The sequence below is a fragment of the Heptranchias perlo genome, chromosome 33 (assembly GCF_035084215.1).
Source record: "Heptranchias perlo isolate sHepPer1 chromosome 33, sHepPer1.hap1, whole genome shotgun sequence".
Taxonomy (NCBI): Eukaryota; Metazoa; Chordata; class Chondrichthyes; order Hexanchiformes; family Hexanchidae; genus Heptranchias; species Heptranchias perlo.
In genome coordinates this window covers 31339962-31364011 of record NC_090357.1, presented here as the reverse complement: position 1 = coordinate 31364011, position 24050 = coordinate 31339962, and the positions used below count along the sequence as shown (strand labels likewise).

The 24050-nt window shown below is 47.3% G+C and overlaps 1 protein-coding gene across 1 annotated transcript in view; it reads left to right on the top strand.

Moving 5' to 3' along the window:
- The window catches only part of prdm10 (PR domain containing 10), a 170125-nt gene extending 158135 nt beyond the window's left edge, over positions 1 to 11990 (top strand). The window contains exons 22-23 of the mRNA XM_067970795.1: positions 8033 to 8133; positions 10702 to 11990. Of these exons, the coding sequence (XP_067826896.1) occupies positions 8033 to 8133; positions 10702 to 10881 (281 nt within the window). The 3' untranslated portion in view covers positions 10882 to 11990. The remainder of the gene's footprint in view (positions 1 to 8032; positions 8134 to 10701) is intronic.
- Positions 11991 to 24050: the final 12060 nt, after the last annotated feature.

The window sequence follows — 24050 nt, the reverse complement described above, 5'->3', positions numbered from 1 at the left end:
ATCGCCGCCTCTCTCCCCCACCCTCGCGATCGCCGCCTCTCTCCCCCACCCTCGCGATCGCCGCCTCTCTCCCCCACCCTCGCGATCGCCGCCTCTCTCCCCCACCCTCGCGATCGCCGCCTCTCTCCCCCACCCTCGCGATCGCCGCCTCTCTCCCCCACCCTCGCGATCGCCGCCTCTCTCCCCCACCCTCGCGATCGCCGCCTCTCTCCCCCACCCTCGCGATCGCCGCCTCTCTCCCCCACCCTCGCGATCGCCGCCTCTCTCCCCCACCCTCGCGATCGCCGCCTCTCTCCCCCACCCTCGCGATCGCCGCCTCTCTCCCCCACCCTCGCGATCGCCGCCTCTCTCCCCCACCCTCGCGATCGCCGCCTCTCTCCCCCACCCTCGCGATCGCCGCCTCTCTCCCCCACCCTCGCGATCGCCGCCTCTCTCCCCCACCCTCGCGATCGCCGCCTCTCTCCCCCACCCTCGCGATCGCCGCCTCTCTCCCCCACCCTCGCGATCGCCGCCTCTCTCCCCCACCCTCGCGATCGCCGCCTCTCTCCCCCACCCTCGCGATCGCCGCCTCTCTCCCCCACCCTCGCGATCGCCGCCTCTCTCCCCCACCCTCGCGATCGCCGCCTCTCTCCCCCACCCTCGCGATCGCCGCCTCTCTCCCCCACCCTCGCGATCGCCGCCTCTCTCCCCCACCCTCGCGATCGCCGCCTCTCTCCCCCACCCTCGCGATCGCCGCCTCTCTCCCCCACCCTCGCGATCGCCGCCTCTCTCCCCCACCCTCGCGATCGCCGCCTCTCTCCCCCACCCTCGCGATCGCCGCCTCTCTCCCCCACCCTCGCGATCGCCGCCTCTCTCCCCCACCCTCGCGATCGCCGCCTCTCTCCCCCACCCTCGCGATCGCCGCCTCTCTCCCCCACCCTCGCGATCGCCGCCTCTCTCCCCCACCCTCGCGATCGCCGCCTCTCTCCCCCACCCTCGCGATCGCCGCCTCTCTCCCCCACCCTCGCGATCGCCGCCTCTCTCCCCCACCCTCGCGATCGCCGCCTCTCTCCCCCACCCTCGCGATCGCCGCCTCTCTCCCCCACCCTCGCGATCGCCGCCTCTCTCCCCCACCCTCGCGATCGCCGCCTCTCTCCCCCACCCTCGCGATCGCCGCCTCTCTCCCCCACCCTCGCGATCGCCGCCTCTCTCCCCCACCCTCGCGATCGCCGCCTCTCTCCCCCACCCTCGCGATCGCCGCCTCTCTCCCCCACCCTCGCGATCGCCGCCTCTCTCCTCTCTTTCTCCCCCCCCCCCCCCCCCCCCCCCCCCGCCGACCACGGCCCCCCCTCCCCGACCGCGGCCCCTCTCCTCCCCCGACAGCAGGAGAACTCCCTACTCTTTGAATAGTGCTACATGATCTTTTTGCACCGACCTGAACAGGCAGATGAGGCCTCGGTTTAACATCTCATCCAAAAAATGGCACCTCGAACAGTGCAGCAGTCTCTCAGTCCTGTATGAAGTGCCGTCCTGGATTGGGTGCAAAGGTTTTGGATTAGGGTTTGAAGTCACACCCTAATCTGCCACTAAGCCAAACTGACACTGATGGATGCTAATCAGAATAGGCTGTGATTGAACTGAATGATGCAACCAGTAGAGAGGGTTTGTAATGTACCCAGTCGCTCAATTGCATATCAGACTAACTGATGGACTCTCCTCATGTAGGACGCTTTATATTTTTGATGTGAAGTTGTACAGTTACCAAAGGCCAGAGTATATTCACCATATACCTTACACAGGGCAGTGGAATCTAGAAACTGTGAATGGCTTGTGAATGACCCTAGCACCTGCTCTAATACTTAAGAGGGTTGAAAGAGCATTGTTCTGTAGATCTCATGGCAAGTTGTGCCCTGTCCCTCAGGCCCCTGTACAGTTGTCACACCCCTTTCTGCCTCAGTGTTTGCGTCTGTGTTACACTGGTGGGGGATGGGAAGAGTTGGCTGTCAGTTCAGAATAATCCAGGGACAGAGACCAAACAATGGTCAACAATTTTGATATGTGAGATGATCCCAAACATAGGTAGAACTAGGAATGAGGTTCCACTAAGTGATTTTGAGGAGCTCGGGTCCAAGTTAAAAAGCAGAACCTCAAAGATAATGATCTCTGGATTACCACATGAGCCACATTCAAATTGACATAGGGACAAACAGATTCTACGGTTAAATGCGTGGCTGAAAGAGTGGTGTGGGAAGCAGGGGTTTTCCCATGGAGGGAAGCACGGGGCACTGGCACCAGTACTGGGGAAAGAGGGAGCTCTTCAGTTGGAACGGGCTCCACTTAAACCAGGCTGGGACCAGTGTCCTGGCGAATCAAATAACCAGGACGTGGTGGGGGGAGAGGGTTCAGGTGAGGGTAAATTTATAAGTCCAAACAGAAAAGTCAAGGCTGATTTGGGTAAAAACAAGCAGAGTGTGTCGGGAAGGGACAGAGAGCTTAACAAAGGTAATAGGGCATTAGTGACTACGGTCACATCAGGGAAAAATAGTAGGAAGTTAAAATTAAAGGCGCCACAAAGCATTCGTAACAAGATAGACGAATTAATGGCACAAATAGAGATAAGTGGGTTTGATCCAGTCACCATTACTGAGACGTGGTTGCAACGTGACCAAGATTGGGAACTAAATATTCCAGGGTACTTGACTTTTAGAAAAGACAAAATGGAAAAGGAGGGGGGTGGGGGGTAGCCCTGATAATAAAGGGTGAGATAAAGGCAGTAGTGAGAAACAATCTTAGCTCAGAAAATCAGGATGTAGAATTAGTATGGGTGAGGCTAAGAAACAACAAGGGACAGAAAACATTGGTGGGAGTAGTTTATAAGTCCCCTACTCTAGTTATAGTGTTGGACAGAGTATAAATCAGGAAATTAGAATGTGTAACAAGGGTAGTGCAATAATCGTGGGAGACTTCAATCTTCATATAGACTGGACAAATCAAATTGGCAAAAGTAGTTTGGAGGACGAGTTCATTGGATGCATTCGAGACAGTTTTCTAGAACAATATGTTGAGGAACCAACTAGGGAACAGGCTATTAGATCTAGTATTGTGTAATAAACAAGGTTAATTAGTAATCTTATAGTAAAGGATCCTCTGGGAAAGAGCGATCACAATATGATCGAATTTCATATTAAGTTTGAGAGTGATGTAGTTAAGTCTGAAACTAGGGTCTTAAATTTAAACAAAGTCAATTACATAGGTATGAGGGATGAGTTGGCTAAGGTAGATTGGGAAATTAGATTAAAAGATATGACTGTACATAAACCATGGTGAACATTTAAAGAAATAGTTCATAATTCTCAATGAATATACATTCCCTTGAGTAATGAAAACTCCATGGGAAAAGTGATCCAACCATTGCTAACTGGAGAAGTTAAGGATAGTATTAGATTAAAAGAGGCTTACAATGTTGCCAAAAAGAGTAGTAAGCCTAAGGATTGGGAGGGTTTTAGAAATCAGCAAAGGATGACCAAGAAATTGATAGGGAGAAAATAGAATATGAGAGTAAACTAGCAAGAAATATAAAAGCAGACTGTAAGAGCTTCTACAAGTATGTAAAAAGGAAGAGATTAGCGAAAGTAAACGTGGGTCCCTTAGAGGCTGAGACAGGAGAAATTATAATGGGGAATAAGGAAATGGCAGAGAGGTTAAACAAATATTTTGTATCTCTCTTCACAGCAAAAGACACAAAAAACATACCGGAAATAGTGGGGAACCAAAGGTTGAATTAACTTAAAGTAATTAAGATTAGTAAAGAAAAAGTACTGGAGAAATTAATGGGACTAAAAGCCGATAAATCCCCTGGACCTGATGGCTTTTAAAAGAAGGGTTTTAAAAGAGGTGGCTACAGAGATAGTGGATGCATTGGTTTTGATCTTCTAGAATTCCCTGGTTTCTAGAATGGTCCTCGTGGATTGGAGGGTAGCAAATGTAACCCTGCTATTCAAGAAAGGAGGGAGAGAAAAAACAGGGAACTACAGGCCAGTTAGCCTGATACCAGTAGTTGGGAAAATGCTAGAATCTACTATTAAGGAAGTAGCAACAGGGCATTTAGAAAATCATAATATGATTAGGCAGAGTCATCATGGGTTTATGAAAGGGAAATCGTGTTTGACAAATTTATTAGAATTTTTTGAGGGTGTAACTAGCAGGGTAGATAAAGGGGAACCAGTGGATGTCGTATATTTGGATTTTCAAAAGGCATTCGATAAGGTGCCACATAAAAGGTTGTTACACAAGGTAAGGGCTCATGGAATTGGGGGTAATTTATTAGCATGGATAGAGGATTGGTTATCGGACAGAAAACAGAGAGTAGGAATAAACGGGTCATTTTCAGGTTGGCAGGTTGTAACTAGTGGGGTGCCGCAAGGATCAGTGCTTGGGCCTCAACAGACGTTTAATATGCAGGTACAGCAAGCAATTAGGAAAGCAAATGGTATATTATCCTTTATTGCAAGGTCGTTTGAGTGCAAGAGTAAGGAAGTCTTGCTGCAATTATATAGGATTTTTGTGAGACCACATCTGGAGTACTGTGTACAGTTTTGGTCTCCTTACCTAAGGAAGGATATACTTGTCTTAGAGGGGGTGCAACGAAGGTTCACTAGATTAATTCCTGGGATGAGAGGGTTGTCCTATGAGGAGAGATTGAGTAGAATGGGCCTATACTCTCGAGTTCAGAAGAATGAGAGGTGATCTCATTGAAACATGTAAGATTCTCAGAGACCTTGACAGGTAAATGCTGAGAGGCTGTTTCCCCTGGCTGGAGAGTCTAGATCCAGGGGGCATAGTCTCAGGATAAGGGCTCGGACATTTAGGACTAAGGAGGAAAAATTTCTTCACTGAGGGTTTTGAATATTTGGAATTCTCTACCCCAGAGGGCTGTGGATCCTGAGTCTTTGAGTATATTCAAAACTGAGATTGATTTTTGGACACTAAGGGAATCAAGGGATAAGGGGATCAGGCAGGAAAATGGAGTTGAGGTCGAAGATCAGCCATGATCTGATTGAATGGCGGAGTAGGCTTGAGGGGCCGTATGGCCTACTCCTGCTCCTATTTCTTACGTAGTTATATGAAAAGGGCTCAAACCAAATAAATCCCCAAGCATAGATGGTATTTATCCCAGAGTGCTGAGAGAGACCAGGCAGGAGATTTGTGAGGCACTAACCTCCATTATAAGGGAGTCAAAGGACATGAGGGAGGTGCCAGTAAATTGGAAACATGGTGCCCATATTCAAAAATAGTGACAAAACAGACACAGGCCCATTCAGTAGAATATACATCAGAGCAGGGAGCGATCGAACTGTACAGGGCTCTGGTCAGACCGCACCTTGAATGCTGTTCAGTTGTGGTAGCCAAGAAACAAGGGAAGGCAGTGCAGAGAAAAGCCTCGAGACTGATCAGGGTCAGGGTCCGAGTTAAAAGAAAGTAAGAGAATTAAAATCTTGGGCTTTTCAGCTCGAAAAGGAGGCGTCGGAGAGGTAATCTTGGAGGTTTGTAAAATAGTTAAGGGAACGGAAAAGATAAATCTAGAATATTACTTAAAATTAAATTGAGAGAGTCGAACAAGGGGACACTGGTTCAAACTAGTAAGAGGGAATTTTAGGACAGTTATTCGGAAATTCCTCTTCACACAGAGTGGCCAATGTATGGGATACACTTCCAGGCAGAATAGTGGAGGTAAAAACCCTGGTATCACTTAAGGAGCAGTTGGATGCTGCAGTGAGAGGAGTGTCCCGGACTTCTGGGTGGATGAGTTCAGATGTAATTATCATGTAAGTCCTGAAGAATTTTTATTTGGTTTGGTAGGAACTTCAGATTTGAGCTGAGGATTTGTGTGGTCATCAGCTGGCATGAGTTGGAAGCTACCAATTCTCAACTGGGCTGTTGGTTAAAAGAGGACAGAAAATGTGCTCCCGGATATGGTGGGTTTTAACATGATTTGTGTGGGCTCCCCAGGCTAAAACAGAATGTATATTTACACAAAACAGTTCATAGGAGTGATTGACTAAACAAGGGAGAAAGGCTGCACGTATTTTGGATGTTGCCTTTGTCACTTGCTGAGATCGTAGCACCTGAGTTGAAGTGGGAAAGAGTGCACTGAGAACTGCAGTAATCATAGTGATTTCAGCACAGGATCACTGGGGAGTACAGGACGAGAAAAGATAGAAAGATAGCATTTATATAGCGCCTTCCATGACCTCACGACATCCCAAAGTGCCCTACAGCCATCGAAGTACTTTTGAAGTGTAGTCACTGTTGTGATGTAAGGAATGTGCAGCCAATTTGCACACAGCAAGATCCCACAAACCGCAATGAGATAATGACCAGATGATCTGTTTTAGTGGTATTGGCCAGGACACCGACAGAACTCCCTTGCTCTTCTTCGAAAAGACTGCTCCATCTGGCCAGCTCCAAAATCTAATACCCCTCAATTCCCCACTCCCTCAAATAGTCATTCGATTCTCCCTTAAGATTTTTCCCCACACAATCTACCTGCAGTTCTTCCCAGGGACGTCCATTCCTAAAGATCTTTAAAGTCAGTTTTTATTGCCAATTTAAAAACCTGAAGGTTTTCTCAGGTTTTATTTCTAGTGTTTTTAAAAAAAAAAGGGAGAAAATTATTGTGAAAAATTGGATCATAAAAAAACTGGGAAAATTTGGAGCAAATTAGTAAAAATGTGTTTTTATTTTGAATGTTGCATAAACTTAAGAAAACAAACAAGGGACTGTAAACAGGTACGGACAAGTTAAATGAGAACCTATACTTATTTACTCACTTCAGACACCACTTTTATGGGCTCACCATCACTTAACCCCGAGATAGCTTTTTTTTAAACTTAAAAGTCAAAGTGGACAAACTACCTTCAGTGTTGTAGCTCCAACCACTGGCACAATACAAATTGTTGGAGATTATGCTCAGGGGAACACAATGCCTTGGTGTGTGACCTGAGTTTGTCTCTGCTGATAGCCCCAGTCCTTGGGGGACTGTCAGTGTGGTGACTGTCGATGCATTCCCAACAGGGAATGGAAGACTGATGCTTGCTGCATTATAAGGAATATCATCTTCAAAACTGCAACTGAAGAAGATCCAGATCTCCTTTAAAAAATTAAATTCAAGTTGCACAATCTTTGTTACTTTTTCTGTCAAGCATTGTGTCCAGAGATCCCAGCTTGTAACCTGATATTGCAGGTGTGATGTAGCCATGTGCAGACCCCAATTGTGGTCGGTGGGATCTCAAATTTGGGAGGAATTTTTTATTTACTGATTCACCATCAGAAAGACTCTGGCAATTTTTCAGTGGAAATCAATTAAAAACTGATTTTTATGATCCTGGTCCAATCCACAGGTTCACCACTGTGTCACATCCAAATACAATCCAATTCGTCTGGGTGTGAGCAAGACTGAAATGTAGAGGGAGCTTTACTCTGTATCTAACCAGTGCTGTACCTGCTCTGGGAGTGTTTGATGGGACAGTGTAGAGGGAGCTTTACTCTGTATCTAACCTGTGCTGTACCTGCTGTGGGAGTGTTTGATGGGACAGTGTAGAGGGAGCTTTACTCTGTATCTAACCAGTGCTGTACCTGCTCTGGGAGTGTTTGATGGGACAGTGTAGCAGGTGCCTTACTCTGCAGCATATCTGGGAATATTTAATGGTGACATTAGAGCCTGAAATTAGAAGTGTTATTTCCTGGCACTGACATCCCAGGATGGTCACAAAATTCACAAATAAAGTTTAGTGAATGGAAATGTCAGAATTTCCATTCACTAAACCCATCTCAGCTCCCCATTTAACAAATTGCACGTGGACTCCTCAGTTCTCCCAAATAATTGCCATCTTTATATGATCTAATTAGTCTGTTCCAATTTGTTGCTCAGCCATGTGAAGTGTGTTTGTGTGGGTGCAGTAACTGACTGTACTCCAGCCCTGGCCTCCGTGTTTCTAGCCATGTGCTGTTTGCCAGTCTGGTTAAAGACTTCCCATTTTTCTTTGTGTTGCAGCCTCTGAGATTCAGATGATGACCATTCCTCAGACTCAGTACGTTATTGCAGAGACTCCTGTAACCACGGTGAGCAGCGGCCAGGTGAAGGCAGTGACGCAGGCAAGTTAATTCGCAACTCAAGGACGACGTTTTCAGGACGTTGCAGGCTGTGTTGTTGAGATGACTTGTTTCCCCCTATAATTGGAAACAGGATATTGCCCTTTTAGTGATTGTAATCGGAATGTTTTACCAGCTTCTGGAAGTTTCTTTTGAGGTCTGTGATAAAATTGAAGCTGGATTTTTCTGGTATATTCTTTAAGGGATTATCCTGTCACTGGTGCTATCTCCAGCTTTAGCAGCCAGCTCCAGTTCAGGTGACTCTGGCCTGACATGAGGTATGACCACGTTACTAGCTGAGAATTTTCTCCTCCGTGCCTCTCAGTTTTATGTCCTTCCTCCTTCCCGAAAGGCATTGCTCTTTGTTGGAGTGTGATTCCGTGGGCAACAACTGCACTTTGCTACCTCGCCCCAAATGACCAGACAGTAAATATTGACTGCTCTTTCACTGTGTGTGGTCCTTGTACTCGAGCCTGAGCTCGCCCAACATCCACCTATGCTCAATTGCCAGCAGCGATCACTGAACAGTGATCAGAAACAGGAATCCTGGCTCATCTCCTCCCCCACCATCCACCTCCCGTCCCTAACCCAGGAGAGCTGCAACCAGTTGCTGTGCCCCTACCACTGACATCAGCTAACTTGCCACAGACTGCAGTTTGAATGTGGGATCTTTCGGGCCCATGTGGCTCAGTCCACACCAGACTGGGCACTCGGCCCCTGAGCCACCACAATACCATCTTTCCATCCCTCTTCAGGTTTGGTGAGTGCATGGTGACCTCCAGTGAATGCTGTGACTCTGGTGCTGGCTATCACAGGTCAGTGACACAGTGGGGATTTTCCTGCTCTGTATGTGACATCCTCAAACCTACAGTGGGAGCCACTGAGTGGGAGGCGATGAGATGTGAGGGTCTCTCTCTCTGAGAGGGAGCTATCACCACTTGGGGAGAAACACTCGGCAGGGGATAGGGTATGTTCAATAACGGAACCTGCAAATGACACAAAATGGCAGAGTGCATTGGAAAAGGCCTGGTATGTGAAAGAGTCTGCATCGCTGTTTAACAATGGCTCACTCTTCTGCACCCCCTTCCCACCAATTAAAGATCATGAGAATTTGAGGTCCAGGAAAGGATCATCCAGCCTAACTTTTCTCACTGATGTATTCCACCTTCTCACTTTGTCCCTCGGTCTCCCCTCTCCACAGACGCGTCCCGTTATCTCTTCAAGCCGTATATGTTGTACATTTCATTATCTTATTACCCCTCCTTACTTCCCATCCTACTCCTGACTCCCTCATTTTTAACTTGTGTCCCGATGTTTAAACCCTTCACTTCAGTGAACAGTTTGCCGGAATGAATTTTGACAATTCCTTCATAACGTTCAACTGGGTCCTTTCAAATACCAGTCTTGGCCTGCCATTCTCTGTATAAAGGGGTACTTCGTAAAGTAGCTGAAACTTCCCCCTTACTTTAAGCGGGAAGCTCGATAAGCACACGAGGGAAAAAGGAATAGAAGGATATGTTGGTAGGGTGAGATGAGGCTCGTGTGGAGCATAAACACTGGCATCGACCTGTTGGGCCGAATGACCTGTTTCTGTACTGTAAAATTCTATGTAAAAATAACAACAACTTGCATTTATATAGCACCTTTAACACAGTAAAACATCCCAAGGGTCTTCACAGGAGCGTTATCAGACAAAAATTGACACCGGGCCAAAGAGAGAATTATTTAGGACAGGTGACCAAAAGCTTGGTCAAAGAGGTAGGTTTTAAGGAGTGTCTTAAAGGAGGAGAGAGAGGTAGAGAGGCGGGGAGGTTTAATGAGGGAATTCCAGAGCTTAGGATCTAGACAGCTGAAGGCGGCCGCCAATGGAGAGGTCAAGGAAGTGGAGGATGCACAAGAGGCCAGAATTGAAGGAGCGCAGAGATCTCTGAGGGTTGAAGGACTGGAGGAGATTACAGAGATAGGGAGGGGCGAAGCCATGGAGAGATTTGAAAACAAGGATGAGGCATTGCTGGACCGGGAGCCAATGTAGGTCAGCAAGCACAGGGGGTGATGGGTAAACGGGACTTGGTGCGCGTCAGGATATTGATCAGAGTTTTGGATGAGCTTAAGTTAACGGAGGATGGAGGCCGCCCAGGAGAGCATTGGAAACAAAAGCATGGGTGAGGGTTTCAGCAGCAGGTGAGCTGAGGCAGGGGTGGAGACGGGCGATATTACGGAGATGGAAGTAGGCGGCCTTGGTGATGGAGCGGATATGAGGCTAGAAGCTCAGCGCAGGGTCAAATAGGATGCTGAGGTTGCGAACAGTCTGTGGTCGAGGTAGGGCCAGACAGTGGTCAGGGAGAGGGATGGAGTCGGTGGCTCGGAAACAGAGATGGCGGCGGGGACCAAAGACAATGGCTTCGGTCATCCCAATGTTTAATTGGAGGAAATGTCAGCTTATTCAGGACTGGATATCAAACAAGCAGCGTGACAAATCAGAGGCACTGGAGATTGTGTCACACATTAGCAGAAAAGAGAATATCATGGCAAATGCACACCCTTTGACATGACATGTGTTTTATTTTTCAGACTCATTATGTAATATCAGAAGGACAGCCTGAGCTGGATTTGAAGCAGAATGCTGCAGTACGACTGGGTGTGCCTCAGACACAGACAGACAGCGCCCTGCAGCAGCAGAATGCACAGTTCATTATTACCTCGACAGCTAATGGGAATGGAACTACTGAGGGGCCAATCACAAAGCCCTAGCAGTCACCTGCTGGGAAATGTTCCTCCCCAAATTCACACCAGCTCCACTGGGAGTGGAGTTACAAATTGTGGCATGCATTTTATAAACGGCGAGAGAGAGAGACTGTTGTATTTACAGCTTTTCCCTTCCACATACCTCACCCTCCCCTCATCACCTACCCCTCTGGGTGAAGTATTAGAGCAAAGGGCAGGGGATCAGGACATTGGAGTTGGTAATGATAGTGTGGGCTCAGCCAGATCGAGCTGATTATGTCATTGCTTAGGAATTGGATCCAGTTTTTAAAGAAATCATTTGGAGGAAATGGAAAGAAATAAGGTGGGAAAGGACTGATGAACTGAACAGCTCTATTACAAACCCTCGCACCAATCATTCGAATCGCCTTTTGGTCAAGTGAGCTGCGTGTCAACAACCTGCCAGGTATGTCCGCAAGAGTCTGGGCCCCAGGTGGACCCCCGTTGGATGTAATCCAGGAGTTTACCGCTGAGGGATTGGTATTATCCATCAGAACTCCTCTGAAGCTGCAGAGGTGGATTGACAGCGAGCTGGATTGTTGAAGTGTGAACACTCTGAGTGAGCCACAGTGTCCAGGCGAGTTTGTAACTGAACAATCAACAGGAAAATTCATTGCTGGACTTGTGCGTGTTCTCGGGCTGAGACACAGAGGACTCCTTATACAGGTCGTGTTCTTCTCTGGGTCTGTTCCCCCAGAACTGTACAGGGACGAGTGCAATCTGGTCAACGTGAAACTGACACAAACACGACAAGCACAGGCGCAGGCCAGGAGCCACATTCTGTTCACTCGTTACAAACAGACTAAGGTGAAATCGTTTTAGTGAATGAGATTTTAATGCTTTATTATTTAAGAGTTTATGTTAACTGTAAATTTCTGTGGTTGTATCATTAGAGAAGCTGTGTTCTATAAACAGGTGTTTAAAGATCAATAAAAATATGAAGCTGGACTCACTGACTCCACACCTCACCCCAGCACTTATCCTGCCCCATTGATTGCTGCTTACCCCCAACACCCCTGTGATGTGTAAGGAGCCAGGATACTGCAGGGGAAGGGGTCGGGGCAGCGATCCAGAGCTCAGTGCTCTTTAAATTGCAATGGTTTGATGTCATTTCTAATTGTGCAATACTCCTGAATGTAACTTGACTTTTGTTTTGCTGATTTACTGTGCTACAACATGAGGTGTGAGGTGATGATGTGCTGAGAATGTAGGTTGGTGCCTGGAGCAGTAAGAACACCATGAAATAGGATGGGGGCAGGAGCTCAGTCAGGCTGCTGGTCTGGCTTTTCAGTAAATGGGGATTCAGGTGGCTGAATTTCCGCTGTTAGGTTTTTGGAGTCTTTGCTACACTTTTACCTGAGATTATCTTACTGGGTGGGTGAATCCCAGCTCCTAACATCTTCCAGTGTGTCTGTCCCTGCCCTGATATCAGTAAACGTTCAGTAATGTGGCTGGTAATTACTTTTAGCGACTGGAGCCTCTGTTAACACTCACTCTGGTCTTAGTGTTAAAACAAGGTCTGAGGTGATGCTTTAAGTTTCAAAAATCAAGCATATTTATTTAACAAAAGACAAACAAGCACATAAATAACAGACATATAACACTTTTACAATGGACAACCTTCCACCGAACTCCAAGTGGACAAAATAATATCACCAAGCTACGCCTTTGTAAATAACTTTCAAACAGTGTTTCTTTTTCTTGCAGCTGGTCACTGTTGGAGCCGAATGAATGTAAACTTTCTTGGAAAATCAAACTAATTTTGATATTCCTGAAAGAGGAAGAAATAAAGTTGATTGGTTCCTTCTCTGAGATTTTTAAACAAACTCTTTCAATTTGCTCTTTTAATATCTTGGAAAAGTGTTACCAGGACTCACGGGATTTTGAATATCCCACCACTCAAATCTTAACAAGAAATATCAAACTGAACCAATCACAGGACACCGTTTCAATTATTTCTCTCCTACCTGTAACCAAGTAAACTTCAAACCTTATATCGGGAAAGTAGTACAGTGCTGCAACCAGTGCTCCTGTACTGTCAGTGCATTTAAAGGACAGTGACACTTGTTTTTGTCACACAGACCTTTGCTGGCTGCATTTCTCTCTGGTGTTTTATAGGTGCTGCACATTTCCCCTCTGCAGAGTTCCGCCAGGAATGCTTTGCACATTAAACATTTCACACGGTGTTGAATTTTAACAAATTGCATTTGTACAGCGCCTTTAACATAGAAATACAACCCAGGGCGATTTACAGAAACGTAAGGAAAATGGAGGCCGAACCAACAAAGGAGAGAATAGCAGGGGTTACCAAAAGCTTGGTCGAAGAGGTGGGTCTTAAGGAGCATCTTAAAGGAGGAGAGGGAGGTGGGAATGCGGAGAGGTTTAGGGAGAGAATTCCAGTGTCGACCTAAATGGCTGAAGGCATGGCTGCCATTAACGGGGCAAAAGGAGGGGGTCGTGCACAGGAGGCCAGAATCAGGGAGAGTTGTAGGGCTGGAGGAGATATAGAGATGGAGAGGGCAAGTTTAGGGAAGGATTTAGAGACACAGCCAACAATTTTAAATTTGAGGTGTTGAAGGACCAATGTAGATGAATGAGGATGGGTTTATGGGTGAGCAGGACTTGGGCTGGGTAGCATGGAGGCAGCAGAGTTTTGGATGAGCTGGAGTTTCTGGACATGTAAGACTGGCCAGGATAGGATTGGAGTCAGAGAGTCTGGAGGTGGTGAAGGTATCTTCAGGGTTTCAGAGCCGAATGAGCTAAAGTAGGAGCAGAGGGAGGTGAACTTCTGGAGGTGGAAGTAGGCAGAGTTGGTGACGGAGATGATCTGAGATTGGAGACTTGCTTTATAGCACCTGATCACATCACTCAGGATGTCCCACAGCACTGAACTGCCCTGCAGTGTCACTAGACAAATATGGCAGCCAGTTTTCATACAGCAAAATCCCACAAACAGCATGAATAACCAGATAATCTTTTTAGGATGTGTATGGTGAGGGAGGAATGTTGACCAGGACCCTCCGACGGTGCGGCGCTCCCTCGGCACCGACCCTCCGACGGTGCGGCGCTCCCTCGGCACCGACGCTCCCTCGGCACCGACCCTCCGACGGTGCGGCGCTCCCTCGGCACCGACCCTCCGACGCTCCCTCGGCACCGACCCTCCGACGCTCCCTCGGCACCGACCCTCCGACGCTCCCTCGGCACCGACCCTCCGACGCTCCCTCGGCACCGACCCTCCGACGGTGCGGCGCTCCCTCGGCACCGACCCTCCGACGGTGCGGCGCTCCCTCGGCACCGACCCTCCGACAGTGCGGCGCTCCAACGGTGCGGCGCTCCCTCGGCACCGACCCTCCGACAGTGCGGCGCTCCGACGGTGCGGCGCTCCCTCGGCACTGAAGTGTTAACCTACGTTATGTGTCAAGCTGCTGCTCCATCCATACGCTGCTTATGTAGAGGTATGAAGACAAGATGACAAGGGGAGAAAAAAGCAACGAAAAGGATTCACACCATGAGCTTGACAGTTCAAAGAAATATAAATGCATGTTTTTTTCTAACACCTTTCATGAACCGGGGATGTCCCAAGGCGCTTCACAGACAATGAAGTACTTTTCAAGTGTAGTTACTGTTGTCATGTTGGGAAATGCAGTAGCCAATTTGTGCACAGCAAGGTCCCACAAAAAGCAATGAGATAAATGACCAGATAATGTGTTTTACTGATGTTGGTCAGGCCACCTCCCCTGTTCCTCTTGGAATCAGAGTCATGGGATCTTTTACATCAACCTCCAAGGGCATTCAGGGCCTCGGTTTAACGCTTCATCCAAAAGACAGCACCTCCGACAGTGCAGCACTTCCTAAGTACTGCACTGAATGGTCAGCCTGCATTATGTTCTCAAGTTTCTGGAATACAACTTGAATCCACAACATCAGGAATAGATAGTGTCCTCCGCGGTCACGACCAAGAGTCCAGGAGGGTGTGTTGCCTACCTGCTGCAAAGGTAAAAGATATCTCTGAGCAACTGGAGAAGAACTTGGAAAGGGAGGGGGAAGATCCAGTTGTCATGGTCCATGTCGGCATCAATGACACAAGGAAGAACAAGGAGGTCATGCTAAGGGAATATCAGGACTTAGGTACCAAATTAAAAATTGGCACAGGGATAGGCAGGTCAGGAAGGTGAACGTGTGGCTGAAAGACTGGTGTGGGAAGGAGGGGTTCCATTTCATGGGATACTGACATCGGTACTGGGTCAGGAAGGAGCTGTATCGCAGAGACGGGCTCCACCTGAACCAGAATGGGACCAGAGTCCGAGCGGAGAGGATAAATAGGGCTGTCGATAAGGCTTTAAACTAGCAAGATGGGGGGAGGGATCTGATAGCAATAACAGAAGACTAAAGATAAAAGAAACAGGAGATGAGTGTAAAGGTCAGACCCCCCCCCCCCCCACCCAAAGTAAGGAATAAAGAGAACATAAACAGTCAAGGAACAAAATACAGTTATAAAAGGACAGTTAAAAATAAAGTAAAAGGAACTATTAAAGATGAATTAAACCACCTGTACAGTAATGTACACAGCATCTGAAAACGGGGGAAACTGGAGCAATAATCCATAGTGAGGAACCAGATGTGGGAATAACTGAAACATGGCTACATAAAGAACAGGACTGGCAACTAAATATTGCAGGTTATAAAATAATCAGAAAGGATAGGGAAGGAAGAGGGTGGAGTCACTGTACTAATTAGAGATAACACAATGACAGAAGGAAAAAGGGACATAACTAACAGAAGGCTAGAAACAGAATCCATATGGATTGAAATAAAAGATAAGGGATTGATCACACTACTAGGGATATACTACAGACCACCTAATAGTGGAAGGAGGTTGAGGAAGAAATATGTAAGCAAATATGTGAAATGAGTAAATGACATAGAATAATGATCATGGGAGATTTTAACTATCCCCAAATAAACTGGCAAAAAGAGGGAGGTAAAGGGATACAGGGAATGGAGTTTTTACAGTGTGTGCAGGGCTCCTTTCTTACCCAGTGTGTAAAAAGCCCAACAAGAGAGGAAGCAATGCTGGATCGAGTAATGGGAAAGAAACCAGAACAGTTAAGAGAAGTATTCGTAGGGGAACATCTAGGCAATAGCGATCACAGCGTAAGGTTTAAGATAAAGATTGTGAAGGACGTAAGTAAGACAAGGGCCAAAGTAATAAATTGGGAAAAAGCTGATTTTCAGGAAATGAGAATGGAACTGGGGAAAATAAACTGGAAAAATGTATTGATAAGCAAAGAAATAGACCAGCAGTGGGAAACATTTAGAACGATGATCAATGGAATCCAGGAGAAATATATCCCACTAAAATGCAAGACCAAACTAGCCAGTAATAACACACCATGGATGGATAAAGAAATACGGGCAAAATTGAAACGAAAGAAAAAGGCATTCACTAAGTACAGAGACAGCAAAGGAGAGGATGACAAAAGGGAAGAAGAGGTTAAGAAAGAAGTAAAATAAAACAATGAGGAAAGGAAAGAGAAACTATAAAATGAAATTATCAAGGAATATAAAAAGCAATAGTAAAGTATTCTACAGACACATAAATAACAAAAGAAATTCAGGATAGGGATAGGATCACTAAGGGATAAATTCATAGGTAATGACAGTGAAATGGCAGAAATATTAAATAATTACTTTGCCTCAGTATTTACCAGGGAGACTAACATGGGCAGGACATTAGAAGAAGAGATCAAAAAAGATATCAAGACATTTAAGATAGGAAGGGGGGAGATAATTGATAAACTAATCAAATTTAGAGAGGATAAAACCCCTGGCCTGGATGGAGAACATCCGTGCATATTAAAAGAAGTTAGGGAAGAGATAACAGAGGCACTATTACATATATATAAAAAATTCATTAGGAAAAGAAATAGTGTCAGAGGACCAGTGGACAGCTAATGTGATTCCTATATTTAAAAAGGGAGATAGAACAAGTCCAGGGAATTAGAGAACAATTAGCTTAAATATCGGTGGTAGGAAAGATAATGGAATCTTTACTCAAAGATGTAACAAAAAAAATCTAGAAACCAAAAATATAATAAAGAATAAAAAGGAAAAGTCATTCTTGACCAACCTTATTGAATTATTTGAAGAAGTAACAGAAAGGATAAACAAGGGTGATGCAGCAGATGGAATAGATTTGGATTTTCAAAAAGCCTTCGATAAGGTACCGCAAAATAGACTCATGACAAAGGTCAGAGCGTGTGGAGTCAGGAGACAAGTAACAGAATGGATAGCAAGCTGGCTACAAAACAGAAAACAGAGTTACTCAGACTGGCAAAAGGTGGGAAGTGGTGTTCCATAAGGATCGGCGCAGGGACCACTATCATTCACCATTTACATTAATGATTTGGAGTCTGGAATCAGAGGTACAATTTCAAAATTTGCAGATCACACCAAGTTGGGGGGTATAGTTAATACTGAGGAGGACTGTGACAAAATGTAGGAAGACTTTAATAAACTTGCAAAATGGGCATGTAATTGGTAAATGAATTTCAATATAGATAGGTATGAGGATGTATATATTGGTAGGAAGAATAAGGGGCCACATACTGCTCGGAAAATAAGAGTCTAAATGGGGTAGAGGGGCAGAGGGATCTGGGGGCACAGATACACAAATCACTAAAAGTAGCAACGCAGGTTAATAAGGCCATAAAAAAGCAAACCAAGCACTGGGGTTCATTTCTAGAGGGATGGAAACGTTATGTTAAACTTGTATAGAACCTTGGTTAGCCCACACTTGGAGTACTGTGAACAGTTCTGGTCTCCATATTATAAGAAGGATATCGAGGCATTGGAGAAGGTGCAAAAAAGATTTACTAGAATAATACCAGAACTGAGAGATTATGCCTATCAGGAAAGATTGAACAGGCTGGGGCTCTTTTCTCAAGAAAAGAGAAGATTGAGGGGTGATCTGATAGAGGTCTTTAAGATTATGAAAGGGTTTGATAGGGTAAATGTGGAGAAGATGTTTCCACTTGTGGGGGAGATCAGAACTAGGGGCCATAAATATAAGATAGTCACTAATAAATCCAATAGGGAATTCAGGAGAAACTTCTTCACCCAGTGAGTGGTGAGAATGTGGAACTTGCTATCACAAGGAGTGGTTGAGGCAAATAGCAAAAATGCATTTAAGGGGAAGCTAAATAAACACACGAGGGAGAAAGGAATAGAAGGATATGTTGATATGGTTAGATTAAGAAGGAAGGGAGGAGGCTCATGTGGAACATAAACACCAGCATAGAACTGTTGCGCCAAATGGCCTGTTTCTTTGCTGTACATTCTGTGTAACTCTATGTAAGCTTCTGACTCAGACAAAAATGCCACCACTGAGCAAATGCTGCACGAAAGTCTGCAATTGATATCTTATTATCCCACACTGGGTTCCAGTTAATCCCAGTTCTTGTGTACCTACTGCTCTTCCATGAACACGTCTATTGCAAAAATGCCAAATTTCAGGATTTAGAGCAGTGGATCATTGCTGTGTGTTTTTTTTATTTGTTCATGGGATGTGGGCATCGCTGGCGAGGCCAGCATTTATTGCCCATCCCTAATTGCCCTTGAGAAGGTGGTGGTGAGCCGCTTTCTTGAACCGCTGCAGTCCGTGTGGTGAAGGTTCTCCCACAGTGCTGTTAGGTAGGGAGTTCCAGGATTTTGACCCAGCGACGATGAAGGAACGGCGATATATTTCCAAGTCGGGATGGTGTGTGACTTGGAGGGGAACGTGCAGGTGGTGTTGTTCACATGTGCCTGCTGCCCTTGTCCTGCTAGGTGGTAGAGGTCGCAGGTTTGGGAGGTGCTGTCGAAGAAGCCTTGGCGAGTTGCTGCAGTGCATCCTGTGGATGGTACACACTGCAGCCACAGTGCGCTGGTGGTGAAGGGAGTGAATGTTTAGGGTAGTGGATGGGGTGCCAATCAAGTGGGCTGCTTTGTCCTGGATGGTGTCGAGCTTCTTGAGTGTTGTTGGAGCTGCACTCATCCAGGCAAGTGGAGAGTGTTCCATCACACTCCTGACTTGTGCCTTGTAGATGTTGGAAAGGTTTCGGGGAGTCGGGGTGAGTCACTTGCCGCAGAATACCCAGCCTCTGACCTGCTCTTGCAGCCACAGTATTTATGTGGCTGGTTCAGTTAAGTTTCTGGTCAATGGTGACCCCCAGGATGTTGATGGTGGGGGATTCGGTGATGGTAATGCCATTGAATGTCAAGGGGAGGTGGTTAGACTCTCTCTTGTTGGAGATGGTCATTGCCTGGCACTTATCTGGCGCGAATGTTACTTGCCACTTATCAGCCCAAGCCTGGATGTTGTCCAGGTCTTGCTGCATGCGGGCACGGACTGCTTCATTATCTGAGGGGTTGTGAATGGAACTGAACACTGGGCAATCATCAGCGAATGTTCCCATTTCTGACCTTATGATGGAGGGAAGGTCATTGATGAAGCAGGTGAAGTTGATTAAGCCTAGGACACTGCCCTGAGGAACTCCTGCAGCAATGCCCTGGGGCTGAGATGATTGGCCTCCAACAACCACTACCATCTTCCTTTGTGCTAGGTGTGACTCCAGCCACTGGAGAGTTTTCTCCCGACTTCAATTTTACTAGGGCTCCTTGGTGCCACATTCGGTCAAATGCTGCCTTGATGTCAAGGGCAGTCACTCTCACCTCACCTCTGGAATTCAGCTCTTTTGTCCATGTTTGGACCAAGGCTGTAATGAGGTCTGGAGCCGAGTGGTCCTGGCGGAACCCAAACTGAGCACCGGTGAGCGGTTATTGGTGAGTAAGCACAGAATGTGCTCTGGGTGGGGGACTTCAATGTCCATCACCCAACAGTGGCTCGGTAGCACCACTACTGACCGAGCTGTCCGAGTCCTGAAGGACAAAGCTGCCAGACTGGGCCTGTGGCAGGTGGTGAGCGAACCAACACAAGGGAAAAACCTACTTGACCTCGTCCTCACCAATCTACCTGTCGCAAATGCATCTGTCCATGACAGTATTGGTAGGAGTGACCATCGCACAGTCCTTGTGGAGACGAAGTCCCGTTTTCACACTGAGGACACCATCCAACATATTGTGTGGCACTATCACCGTGCTAAATGGGATAGATTCGGAACAGATCTAGCAGCTCAAAACTGGGCATCCATGAGGCGCTGTGGGCCATCATCAGCAACAGAATTGTATTCCAGCACAATCTGTAACCTCATGGCCTGGCATATTCCTCACTCTACCATTACCATCAAGTCAGGGGATCAACCCTGGTTCAATGAGGAGTGTAGAAGAGCATGCCAGGACCAGCACCAGGCGTACCTAAAAATGAGGTGCCAACCTGGTGAAGCTACAACACAGGACTACATGTATGCTAAACAGCGGAAGCAACATGCTATAGACAGAGCTAAGCGATTCCACAACCAACAGATCAGGTCAAAGCTCTGCAGTCCTGCCACATCCAGTCGTGAATGGTGGTGGACAATTAAACAACTAACGAGGAGGAGGCTCTGTAAATATCCCCATCCTCAATGATGGCGGAGTCCAGCACGTGAGTGCAAAAGACAAGGCTGAAGCGTTTGCAACCATCTTCAGCCAGAAGTGCCGAGTGGATGATCCATCTCGGCCTCCTCCCGATATCCCCACCATCACAGAAGCCAGTCTTCAGCCAATTCGATTCACTCCACGTCATATCAAGAAATGGCTGAGTGCACTGGATACAGCAAAGGCTATGGGCCCCGACAACATCCCAGCTGCAGTGCTGAAGATTTGTGCTCCAGAACTAGCTGCGCCTCTAGCCAAACTGTTCCAGTACAGCTACAACACTGGCTTCTACCCGACAATGTGAAAAATTGCCCAGGTATGTCCTGTCCACAAAAAGCAGGACAAATCCAATCCAGCCAATTGCCGCCCCATCAGTCTACTCTCAATCATCAGCAAAGTGACGGAAGGTGTCGTCGACAGTGCTATCAAGTGGCACTTACTCACCAATTTCTCAGTTTGGCTTCCGCCAGGACCACTCAGCTCCAGACCTCGTTACAGCCTTGGTCCAAACATGGACAAAAGAGCTGAATTCCAGAGGTGAGGTGAGAGTGACTGCCCTTGACATCAAGGCAGCATTTGACCGAGTGTGGCACCAAGGAGCCCTCGTAAAATTGAAGTTAATGGGAATCAGGGGGAAAACTCTCCAGTGGCTGGAGTCGTACCTAGCACAAAGGAAGATGGTAGTGGTTGTTGGAGGCCAATCATCTCAGCCCCAGGGCATTGCTTTAGGAGTTCCTCAGGGCAGTGTCCTCGGCCCAATCATCTTCAACTGCTTCCTCATTGATCTTCCCTCCATCATAAGGTCAGAAATGGGGATGTTTGCTGATGATTGCCCAGTGTTCAGTTCCATTTGCAACCCCTTAGATAATGAAGCAGTCCGTGCCCGCATGCATCAAGACCTGGACAACATCCAGGCTTGGGCTGATAAGTGGCAAATAACATTCGCGCCAGATAAGTGCCAGGCAATGACCATCTCCAACAAGAGAGAGTCGAACCACCTCCCCTTGACATTCAACAGCATTACCATCGCCGAATCCCCCACCATCAACATCCTGGGGTTCACCATTGACCAGAAACTTAACTGGACCAGCCGCACACATACTGTGGCTACAAGAGCAGGTCAGAGGCTGGGTATTCTGCGGCGAGTGACTCACCTCCTGACTCCCCAAACCCTTTCCACCATCTATAAGGCACAAGTCAGGAGTGTGATGGAATACTCTCCACTTGCCTGGATGAGTGCAGCTCCAACAACACTCAAAAAGTTCAACACCATCCAGGACAAAGCAGCCCACTTGATTGGCACCCCATCCACTACCCTAAACATTCACTCCCTTCACCACCGGCGCACCGTGGCTGCAGTGTGTACCAACCACAGGATGCATTGCAGCAACTCGCCAAGGCTTCTTCGACAGCACCTCCCAATCCCGCGACCTCTACCACCTAGCAGGACAAGGGCAGCAGGCACATGGGAACAACACCACCTGCACGTTCCCCTCCAAGTCACACACCATCCCAACTTGGAAATATATCGCCGTTCCTTCATCGTCACTGGGTCAAAATCCTGGAACTCCCTTCCTAACAGCACTGTGGGAGAACCTTCACCACACGGACTGCAGCGGTTCAAGAAGACGGCTCACCACCACCTTCTCAAGGGCAATTAGGGATGAGCAATAAATGCCGGCCTTGCCAGCAACGCCCACATCCCATGAACGAATAAAAAAAAAGTACCATTTGATAGCACTGTCGACGACACCTTCCATCACTTTGCTGATGATTGAGAGTAGACTGATGGGGCGGTAATTGTCCGGATTGGATTTGTCCTGCTTTTTGTGGACAGGACATAACTGGGCAATTTTCCACATTGTCGGGTTGATGCCAGTGTTGTAGCTGTACTGGAACAGTTTGGCTAGAGGCGCGGCTAGTTCTGGAGCACAAGTCTTCAGCACGACAGCCGGGTTGTTGTCGGGACCCATAGTCTTTGCTGTATCCAGTGCACTCAGCCATTTCTTGATATCACATGGAGTGAATCGAATTGGCTGAAGACTGGCTTCTGTGATGGTGGAGATATCGGGAGGAGGATTTGCACTTCTGGCTGAAGATGGTTGCAAACGCTTCAGCCTTGTCTTTTGCACTCACGTGCTGGACTCTGCCATCATTGAGGATGGGGATGTTTACAGCGTCTCCTCCTCCCGTTCGTTGTTTAACTGTCACGACTGGATGTGGCAGGACTACAGAGCTTTGATCTGATCTGTTGGTTGTGGAATCGCTTAACTCTGTCTATAGCATGTTGCTTCCGCTGTTTAGCATGCATGTAGTCCTGTGTTGAAGCTTCACCAGGTTGGTACCTCATTTTTAGGTGGGCCTGATGCTGCTCCTGGCATGCTCTTCTACACTCCTCATTGAACCAGGGTTGATCCCCTGGCTTGTTGGTAATGTTAGAGTGAGGAATGCGAGGGGGTGCAGAGGAGATTTACGAGGATGTTGCCAGGACTGGAGAATTTTAGCTGTTGGGAAAGATTGGATCGGCTGGGGTTGTTTTCATTGGAACAGAGGAGGCTGAGGGCTGATTTAATTGAGGTGTATAAAATTATGAGGGGCCATGATAGAGTGGATAGGAAGGACCTATTTCCCTTAGCAGAGAGGTCAATAATCAGATGGCATAGATTTAAAGTGATTGGTAGAAGGATTAGAGGGGAGCGGAGGAAAAAGGGTGGTGGGGGTCTGGAACTCACTGCCTGAAAGGGTGGGAGAGGCAGAAACCCTCAACTCATTTAAAAAGTACCTGGATGTGCACCTGAATTACCGTAACCTACAGGACTACGGACCAAGTGCTGGAAAGTGGGATTAAGCTGGGTGGTTCATTTTCGGCCGGCACGGACACGATGGGCCGAATGTCCTCCTTCTGTGTCATAAATTTTCTCTGATTCTATGTGTAGTCAGAGAAATGGAGCAAATATTAGACTGTGCTCAATGCAGCTTACTTACCATCGGCTCCAGGTTTCTCCTAACTGGAGGAGGAATGATGTAGTCAACCGTGTGAAAGGCTGTAGACAGGACGAGAAGGATGAGGAGAGACAGTTTCCCATGGTGATGGTCACATAGGATGTCATTTGTGACTTTGATCAGGGCCATTTCAGTACTGTGGCAGGGGCAGAAACCTGATTTGAGGGATTCAAACACGGAGTTGTGGGAAAGATGGGCACGGATTTGGAGGATTTTGGAGAGGAAAGGGAGGTTGGAGAGGGGGGGGTAATTTGCAAGGACAGAGGGGTCAAGGATTGTTTTTTTTTTTCGGAGAGGGGTGATGATGACAATTTTGAAAGGAGGGGATAGTTCCTAAGGAGAGGGAACCGTTTACATGCTCAGCTAGCACGGGGGCCAGGAAGGGAAGTTGGGTGGTCAGCCGTGTGGTGGAATAGGGTTAAGAGAGGAGGAGGAGTGTCTCATGGACAAGATGAGCTCAGAGCGGGCATGAGTTAAGATAGGAGAGAAACTTGAGAAAAACGTGGGTTCAGGGCTCAAGAAGGGGTGGGACCTGGGGGAGGGGGTGAGTGGCTTGGTGGGCAAGGGGTGAGAAGCCT